Genomic DNA, 10,144 nt, shown 5'->3' with positions numbered 1-10,144 from the left:
GCATTTATTTTTTAATTGATAAAAAATGCTTCACTTTATTAATTTGCCACATGAAATTGTGTTCTATATACCAATATTGCAGTTTGAACTATAGAACATAATGTCACAATATGCTGGGAGCTACAAGATAGACAGAAGCAGTCACATACAAAATGCAAGTTTTTGTACCACTGTATTCCATCTTAGCACAGGGATACAGTGAAATAGAGCCCTCCATTTGTTTGGGACAAAGATAAATTGTTCTTTAATTTGCACCTCTGTTCCACAGTTTAAAATTCTAAATCAAACAATTCACACATGTTTGAAGTGCACATTGCAGACTTCAATTTAAGGGTATTTGCAAACATTTTGGTCACACCATGTAGAAATTACAATTCCTTTTATACATGGTGACCCCATTTCAGGGCACCATAATGTTTGGGACATAGCAACAGTAAGGATATTAAAGCAGTCCTATTTAGTACTTTGTTGTATAGCCCTTGCGTGCAATGATTACTTGAAGTCTGTAATTCATCAACATCACCAGGTGTCGAGCAGCTTTTCTGGTGATGCTCTGCTAAGCCTTTAACGCAGCCATCTTCACCTCTTGTTTGTTTTGAGGGCGTATCCCCTTAAATTTTTTCTTCAGCATATGGAAGGCATGCTCAGTTGTATTTAAATCGGGTGACTGACTTGGCCATTCAAGAGTTTTCAATTGATTAGCTGTTTTTGTGGCCAACTAGTGGTTTGCATCTTGCAGTGTGGCCACTGTACTTCTGTCATAAAGTCTTCTGTGGATTGTAATCTCTGACACATCCACATCTGCCTCTTGGAGACTGTTTATGATCTGTTAGTGCTTTTTCTTTATCTTAGCGAGAATTTTTCTGTCATCAGCAGTGGAGGTCTTTTTTGGTTTACCAGACACTTTGCAATTACTGAGATCACCAGTGTGTTCTTTCTTCTTAATGATATTTCAGACATTTGGGTAATCGTAAGGTTTACCGATGTCTCTAATGTTTTCATTGTTGTTTTTCAGCTTTTGACTTTTATTGGCACACGTTTTGTCCTGATTTTGAACAATGGCAACTACAGACTCTAACGGTAGTCTATACATAGAAGCAAGCCTAGGTATCTTATGCCTCCACTAATGAAACAATGAAAGACATCTGAGTAAACACAAACACCTGTAATGCAAATCCAATTGTCCCAAACATTATGGTGCCCTGAAATGGGGGACCATGTATAAAAGTGTTGTAAATTCTAAATGGTATGACCAAAATGTGTGCAAATACACTTAAATTAATGTGTGAAACGTGTACTTTAATCACATCTAAATTATTTGATTTGAGTTTTAAAGTGTGGTGCACAGGGGAAAATCAAGAAAAAACATGTTTTTGCCCCAGACATTATGGAGAGCACCTGTCCTCAAAACTGACTTCATTATTTTGACAGTAGCTCTTTTTGGTTAGACTTCTTGTCAGGACAGTCACTCATAAAAAAATTTGCAGGTAGCTTGGCACACAAGGGTGCTCTGGAGACATGTGAAGACCTGTTTGATATATTAACAATAAAATAACCCACGTGTTACAGAACATGGAATTATCTTGGGTGTAGACCCTCCTTCAAGAAGTGTCAACATCTAACTAAGAACTATTGTTCTTGTTGAATGAAAAGATTAAAATGATATATTCTATCCTCAAGAATGAAATCTTTACTAACTGGAGGCTTATCAAGGTTATTTCTAAAAATAGAGCATCAGATCTCTTATACTGTATCATCTCACAAATGGGGAGTACAACAAAAACTAACCAAGCCAAGCATACTATCAAACTTTTACTAAGCAGATGAACTGGACAGTAAAAACAATGTTTCCATCTTATTGCAGGAGCAACCACTAACAATTACATACTGTAAATGGTTGTCTAAGATTAGTATTGCCATCAGCTCCACAAAGAACAGTAAAATCTATGCATTTTTATGTCTTAATAGACAATTCATGGATCCTCTTGATGCACCAAAGATCACAAATACCATATTCTACAATAAAATAGCTACAATAACTTAAAAATCAATTGGAGGAGTGGTATGAAGAAGCCAAAGCAATTAAGGCCCTACAACAAATGCAAACAATGCATTACTCAGCGGTCTGTTGTTGTTGTCTGACACCCTCTTAAAAGCAACATTTATTATCATTGTTAAGCTAATACCAAAATAGCCTGGACCTGGAACAACTCTAAAAGAAAGTTCCTTCAACAGCTATATACAATGAAACAAAATTTAAAGATACAAGTATAGTTCAGTGATTGTGACTAACATTAGGTTTAATACAGGGGTGCACACTATGTAGCTGTGCAACATATTTCAGGTAATATTGTTTCTACTGTGATATCTTTGTCTTAAAGTGTTAAAATTGCAATGATTGTTACTGGTGTTTTACTTGTAAATGAAACTGAAGGTAAATGAAACTGGAGGGATGTAATGAAATTAAAATGGAACAAATTGAAATGTTTTATGTGTTTAATTTAAGAGGACAGACATTCTTCAAATCTGAATGTTTAAGGAATGTGGAAAAAGAGGAAGAATGCAGAGAAAGAAGAAAGAAAGAGAGAGAGAGAGAAAGAGGAGAAAAAAATTCTGCTTCTGGCTATATCTAGCCATATTCCATTGGGACACTTATTTACTTATTTATATCTGAGATGTTGATCTTTGTTACCCTCTTTTGGAAGGCTTTATTGAAAATCCGCATTTCTTGAAAAATGTTTATAGTGCTGGATTCAGTAATTAATTACACATCATAGAAATTTAGCAAAGACCTTTTAAACCAGTGATGAAAATAATATGTAAATGTAATGTTTTCTGTTTTTGTGGTCCTGTGTGGGTTGGTTTGTTATGAATTCCTGTAACAGGTTTATTTTATTCTTACTTAATATAACATAGCTATCTCTGTTATTTTAATACTGAATTATTTCAGCATGCCGTGAATGAAGCATTGTAAAGGGTCTTCAAAGAGAAAGAAAAGACCTTCTCTCACATCTTTTATCAGCATTCTGTTCCTATAAAAGTCCCAGGGGAAAATATTCACATTTATAGGTGCCCATAAAAAATGAGATTGTTACAGCCTATGTTTTAATCCTTTAGTACATATAAAACACATTCAATGTTTGTAATGCCCTATGTTTCACTGTTGCTTATGCTTGTACTTTATGCTTGCATTTTTCATTTTGAGTGTATAAAAGAGAATTATACAGTTCTTTTTATTTGCATGCTAAGAAATAAACTTGGAACTGAGTTAAAAAAATAAAAAGCAAGCAGTGCCATGTGACCAGCAGATATTATCAACAAAACTGGAGTAAGCTGTCATATCAACTCACATAATTACCATCATTCACTGGCTTGACTTTTTCAGCAATTTATTAATGTTTCCAAGAGTAAATTGTCAGTAGAGGTTCAATACCATGAAGTTCTTTATGAATCTGTTCTATAAGAAAAAAGTTTAAAGATTATTTCCACATTGAAAAGGAGAGAAGGTTGCATAATGTTTCGGCTGTATAGTCTAGATCAGTTGTGTGTAATGAAGGTTAAACAGCTGAAATGTGTTTTTAATCTTCTTTCCTTTCCAGTGTGAAACTAACCTTTAACCATTCTTTTTTCCTATAAAGATGTATGCTGACACAGCTCTACAGTAACTCCGTTTGTTCCTGTAAGGATGCATATGCATAACACACAAGACAACAAACTGGTGCCAGTCCTGTATAGTACATGTCCAACCTACAATTCAACCAAAGAACACGGTTTAATGAGAATATATTGACCAGTAGTATGTACATATTAGTAGCAAAACAATAAGGAAAATCCTTAAATACCTTTATATACCAAAGTGACATTCTGTACTTCATATAATTGGCTACAGATTAATAAGGATCAAAAATTATCAGATTGCTCTTACATTAAAAAAAAAGTTCACAACAATAATTCTGCAATGACAATGTGAAGCACGACATCTGAGACTTAGTTCCAGTCTGACATTTGCAGTATAAAGAAAATCAACTTACAGTGTCCTATACATTGCTTATATTTTTAATATAGCAAATGTTGCTGGTGCCTTGCTGAATTTGTCTAGGAAAGTAATTTCTTAACTGTTGAACTCCTTTTTCACTTTTTGATAATGCATTATACCACATTCCTTGCCCCTTTTATTACCTAGTGCTGGCAACATTATCATCAGACAAAAAAGAACATGCCAAGAACATGCCACTCATACTTGCAATAAGTTAGCAAGAGGAAGTTAGCAGAAGCTTTTTTCATTAGTCATTACAAAGGCAAAGGCTAAAATACAGAAAGGTTTCAAATAGGACATAAATTGAAAACAAATACTTATCTAACTTACGTATATTTTCTGTGTTCTCTTGAACAATATCTGTTTTGAGCAGATTATCTGCCAGAACAAAAGCACCCTCTTCAACAGTGTCCAGTAACATTGTAGCTGCTCGAAGCTGTTCAGCAACTGTCAGTTCCTGCCAAGCACTCTGGGCTAAGGGCTGAAGAAGGTTGTTAACAATTTCTACCATTGCCTAAAAAAATAAAGAAATAAAGTGAACTATGAGTTTTAAAATGTAGTATTTAAAACAAACAAACTCTATCTTGCATATGAAGAAAATGTACATTATATGTATATAGTATTTTAACAAGACTGAAATAAATATTTATATTAAAAAATAACATTATTATTACTGTACACTATATAGCTGGAAAGTTGCAAGAAAATTTGTTTGGGGTCATGCAGTGTAATGGCAACTGCAAGACACTGCTGAGTGGATGTGTTTTCTTTGCATAAACCTATATTAACTCATGGAATAAGGACCTGGAGAAGACATATAACAGCTAATGAGGAAAGTACACAGTCAGCAGGAGAGGTTATTTATTGAGACACCAGAGAAACCAAGGAATGTCGCTTGTGCATTTAATGAACTTTAGTTCTTTATCTTTGTATGTCAGCAAAAAAGAAACACATAGCAAAAAATAAAGACTTACACATAAATTAACCAGATTAATAATTCAGCACACTGACCAACAATAATTGCTGCTTAGAACAATGAAATGTTTCTCCAATATTGTCCTTAATTGTTTGTGTCAGTGAGGTAAAGGTGTGGATGGATGAGAACTACTTTTCTCTGAATACTATTTGTCTTTGAATGTGTTATTCACTGACAGTTCAAATTGTTCTTTATGCAGCTTTCAGTAAATTCAAAATCCTGCTGCAAAAATTATTACAAGAACCAGAAAGTACAAACATATAACTCCAGTTCTTAAGTCCTTACCCTGGCTTCCAGTTAAGCTTAGGGAAGAATTTAAAATACTACTTTTACATTATAAAGCGCTAAATGGCCTATGCCCTACTTATTTATCAAAACTTATCATTATTTACAAGGCAAACTGTACGTTAAGATCCCAAGATGCCAGCTGACTTATGACTCCAACAATTAGTAAAACAATGGCAGTTTGAGCTTTTAGTTACAGGGCCCTGAATCTGTAAAATGATCGACCTGCTAATGTAACAGATGCCCGTTCCGTCTCACCTTTTAAATCCAGGCTAAAGACTAACAATTTTAATCTAGCAAACATAAACTACAACTGCTGATTGGCTGTGCATATCAGTGAATGCAATGAAAACTAGAACGAAATATGTTGTTAACGGGAAAATAACCAATCTTTGTGAAAAAGTATTGAAGAAAGCTTAACAGATGGAAACAAAAATAATCTTGCATACTGTTACGAACAGTTGCTAATCTGGTAAATAGGAATTCTGAACTCCTGTTCAAAAACTAATATTAAAGTAGTAAAATCTGAGCTACTAATGATAACATGGATAATAATATAATATTACTGATTTCAACATCATTTCACAAACTAATACAGTATACTGATGAGTCAAAACTAATCTCTCCACATGGACACCACTTGTGTAACTTTAACTTGATGAAAGAACAAGAAATCATAACATTTAAGTATTTCTAAAATGAATCATATTACTTGTCCCTTAGACCCATTTACAAAAAACTTAGTGAGTAAACTTCTTCTTATACATAAAGCTTAGCCTAGGTCCTATTTACCTATCTGCACTGACCATTATATTTGCAATAAACTGACAGACTGATGTCTCTCTATCTCTCTTTCAGGCCCCACCTCTTCTGAGTAGCAGTGAGTGGAAGCACAGAGCAGTGGAGCCTCTCACATGCACATAGCTCTTCAGAAACACCTGAGTAAATTCAAATGGAGTAAAGCCGATATCCAACGAGGCGAAGCATCTGGCAGTGAGAAATCGAACTTGATTACCCAGTAGGTGGTGGAAACATAAAGCCGACGGTCTCTTAGTGGTTCAGCTGAACGCCGAAAGCACTGAAGTTACTGCAGAAACAGAGAAGAACTCAGCACTGAATGTAAGTTCTATCTGTTCTCTGCCCATTGAGAGCACGTTTATATGTTGTGTGTCCTACAGCATGTACTGTTCAGATTTTACGTCCAACAAGGTAGACAGCTTCACCTGCCAAAAGTGTTAAGTTAATTTAGAGTTGGAGGAATTGGAGGAGCACGTTAGGAACCTGATGGCAATTAGGCAAACTGACAATTGGATTGACTCGGTTTGTTTAGACAATTCAGTTATGTCTGATTCGGCTTCAGTCTCTCCAGGACCCACTGTAGCCAGTGCATGGCCGAAATCAGCAGCACCAAGTCTAAGTCTATGAAACCAAAATTTAGTCCCTCGGAACCCAGGTCACCAATTCGGACCCAGAACAGATTTTCGGCACTTTGCAGCATGCCTGCGGATCGTGAGAACAACAAAGTGTTCATAATTGGCGATTCCATAATGCAGAATATTAGAATTTCAAACTATGTTAAGCCAGCAGTTAATGTTAAATGCCTCCCAGACATAGAGGCCCAATTGTATCGTATCGCCTTATTGCTGCATGTCTGCACTAATAATATTTATTTATAGCAATCTGAGGTATTAAAGGGGAACTTCATCTCTCTATGCACCAAAGCTGAAAATGTCAGAATTTCTAAAATGTTAGAATTTAATTGTATCTGGCCCCTTACCAAGATTATATAGCAGACTGTGTTCCCTTCACTGCTGGCTAGAAAACTGGTGTGGAAATAAAAGTACAGCCTTTGTGAACAATTGGGATCATTTTTGGGAAAGGCCTGGTCTTCATCCTAACTGGAGGGGATCTTTTGTAATATCCCAAAATATGGCACAGAACTGCCTGGATGACTGATTAGAGCACCATCCAGGCCACAGTTGAGTGATCCTAAATAACAGACTGTTGTTTATCCCATCTGTTACTTTCCTGAAGCTGTTACCCATAATCCCTGTTGTGGGGCATCCAGTAAATTTAGTCATGATGCAGACCTTAAAATACTTGATAACAAAAAAATAAGGTGTATAATTAGACCAGGAGATAAAACCAGACCCTCCACCAGGGGCACCTGTAATAGAAACATAGTTCAAATTAAAACAAAAAATATATCACCAGTTCAAAAAGGAGTATGCAGTTTTAAATGCTGCTTATTGAACATTTGCTCTCTTGAAAGTAAATCTATTTCGGTAAATGATATTCTATTAAGTACAAAATCTGATCTGTGTCTTCTCAATGACACCTGGCTTAGGAAATCTGACAATGTTCCCCTAGCTGAGCCGTCACCAGATGCATACACATTCCTTCATAAATTTAGAGATTCTGGTCGAGGAGGAGGCCTTGGAAGAATTCATTATGACAAAATGCAAATTGCTTCTAAAAATGTATGCAACTTCACATCCTTAGAGGCATTCATTTTAAATATTAAAACACATTCCAACACAATTGTAGTGCTAGTCTACAGACTACCAGGGCCATATTCATATTTTGCTACATATGTTCATGACAGAATTTGACAATGTTTTATTTGATTTGGCTATAAATTATGATCACATAAGGTTGATGGGGGATGTTAGTGTACATATTGATGTGGAAACTGACACTTTTAGCAAATGTTTTACTTATTTGTTAAATTCAGTATGATTTTGTCAGATTGTCAAAGGTCCAACTCATAATCATAACCAGACATTAGTTACAAAGTTGAAATTCAAAATTTAAATATTACTCCATTAAATTATTTCCGATCACTACTTAATTATGTTTGATTTGGTTCTACCCTTATCAATACACTCACAGATTAAAACAACAAGAGTGCAACATCTAGACAGTATTTCTGCTTCAACATTATAAATACTTTGAGTAAGTCAAGTGTAATTTTGGAAAACCATTTAGATAAGTTAACATCAAATATAAACATGGAAAACAATTTAGATCAGCTAAAATTACATTATAATATGAACTTGAGAGATGCTCTGGACGCAGTGGCTCCCCTTAAAAAAAAGTGATCAAAGCACACAAAAACTCTCCCCGGTTTAATGAGAACACTCAAGCACTTAAATTAGAGTGTTGAAAACTGGAGCACAGATGGAGAACAACAAAGCTGCAGGTCTCTGAACATGCATGGACAGAGAATGTTAAAAAATATAAAAAAGCTCTCTTTAAAGCTCGCTTAGACTACTATTCTAAAATAATAGATAGCAATAATAAAAATCCTTGGGTATTTTTTAGAACAGTGGCTAATTTAACAAATGGGAATTCAGATCTACAGTGCAAAATACCAACAGACATTAGCAGTACACACTTTATGAACTTCTTTAATGAGAAAATTAAAAAATATAAGATCCCAGATCTCAGCATCACAGTGCAAACCATATACTAGCATGAAAGACCTTGTCTCACTTTGCATTCAGCACTTTAAAAATGTTAATTCTGTAATAGAGCAGGAAGTCTTGACTTTAATTTCTAAAATGAACCTACTACTTGTTCCTTAGATCCAATGCCAACAAAACTAGCAAAAAGCACAATGAATGTTCTTGCAGCACCTGTTCCTAACATTATTAATAGTTCATTATTGCATCGCACAGTACCTGATGCACTAAAAGTGTCAGTCATCAAACAATTACTTAACACTATAATCCTTGAAGCCTATGAAAAAAATTGTAATCCCGGGCCACCTTACATTCCTTTGCACCTCTCCTCATCAGTGTCTTTTGTTTTGCAAATGTGTCGATCAGAACAAGCAGCCTGCTATCCCAACCCAACGGAGCTGAAGTCAGTTGCAAACTTCTCCCACCTCAAGTCTTTATCGTGGTGTGAGGTGCCTTGAGTTGTATAGGGTAAATAATATATCGTTATTTGGAATACATACATTTCATATGTGTTCCATGACTACAAAGATCTGTGTAAGTGTAGGATGACATGAAATGCGAGGCAAGAAATGCTGAACACATAACCAAAACAGAAACCTTTTCCATGTTATACTAATAATGATGTGAAGTGTATAATGTGTGAAGACTTTAGTCCAAATATCAAATAAACATGTGTGCTTTTATAAGTATACTAGCAAAATACCCGCACTTCGCAGCGGAGAAGTAGTGTGTTAAAGAGGTTATGTAAACATATATATACATAAACATATATACTTATATATACATATCTACATATACACATATCTACATATATACATATATATATACATATACACATCCGCATATATATACATATATCAACATATATATACACATACATATACACACATACATACATACACACACACATATATATATATATATATATACACATACAGACACATATATATACATATACATATTTACATATCTACATATATATACACATATATACATATCTACATACATACACATATATCTATCTATCTATCTATCTACGTATATATATATATATATATATATATATATATATATATCTCTATCTATCTATCTATCTATATATCTCTATCTATCTATCTTCTCTATCTATCTATATATATATATATATATAACTATTTATATATATATATATCTATCTATTTATATATATATATATATATATATATATATATATACATATATATCTCTATCTATCTATCTATATATATACATCCCCGTGCTTTGCAGCGGCGAAGTACTGCTTTTAAATTTTTATTAAGAAGAAAACCTTTTTAAATTGAGTGAAAATATACCAATAAAAATTTGTTAAGGATCTGTTTTTTTGTGAAGCTGACTTCGCACAGC

At 34.3% G+C, this 10,144-nt stretch overlaps 1 protein-coding gene across 12 annotated transcripts in view; it reads right to left on the bottom strand.

Annotated features, from left to right (window-relative positions):
- The window catches only part of adgrl3.1 (adhesion G protein-coupled receptor L3.1), a 1,303,645-nt gene that overhangs the window by 650,208 nt on the left and 643,293 nt on the right, over nucleotides 1–10,144 (bottom strand). For all 12 annotated transcript variants that reach the window (XM_051927733.1, XM_028802158.2, XM_051927732.1 and 9 more), the window contains one exon: nucleotides 4,367–4,550. In XM_051927733.1, the coding sequence (XP_051783693.1) occupies nucleotides 4,367–4,550 (184 nt within the window). The remainder of the gene's footprint in view (nucleotides 1–4,366; nucleotides 4,551–10,144) is intronic.

The sequence above is a fragment of the Erpetoichthys calabaricus genome, chromosome 5 (genome assembly GCF_900747795.2).
Source record: "Erpetoichthys calabaricus chromosome 5, fErpCal1.3, whole genome shotgun sequence".
Taxonomy (NCBI): Eukaryota; Metazoa; Chordata; class Cladistia; order Polypteriformes; family Polypteridae; genus Erpetoichthys; species Erpetoichthys calabaricus.
The sequence above is the reverse complement of the archived record's forward strand: the minus strand, read 5'-3'. Positions and strand labels throughout refer to the sequence as shown.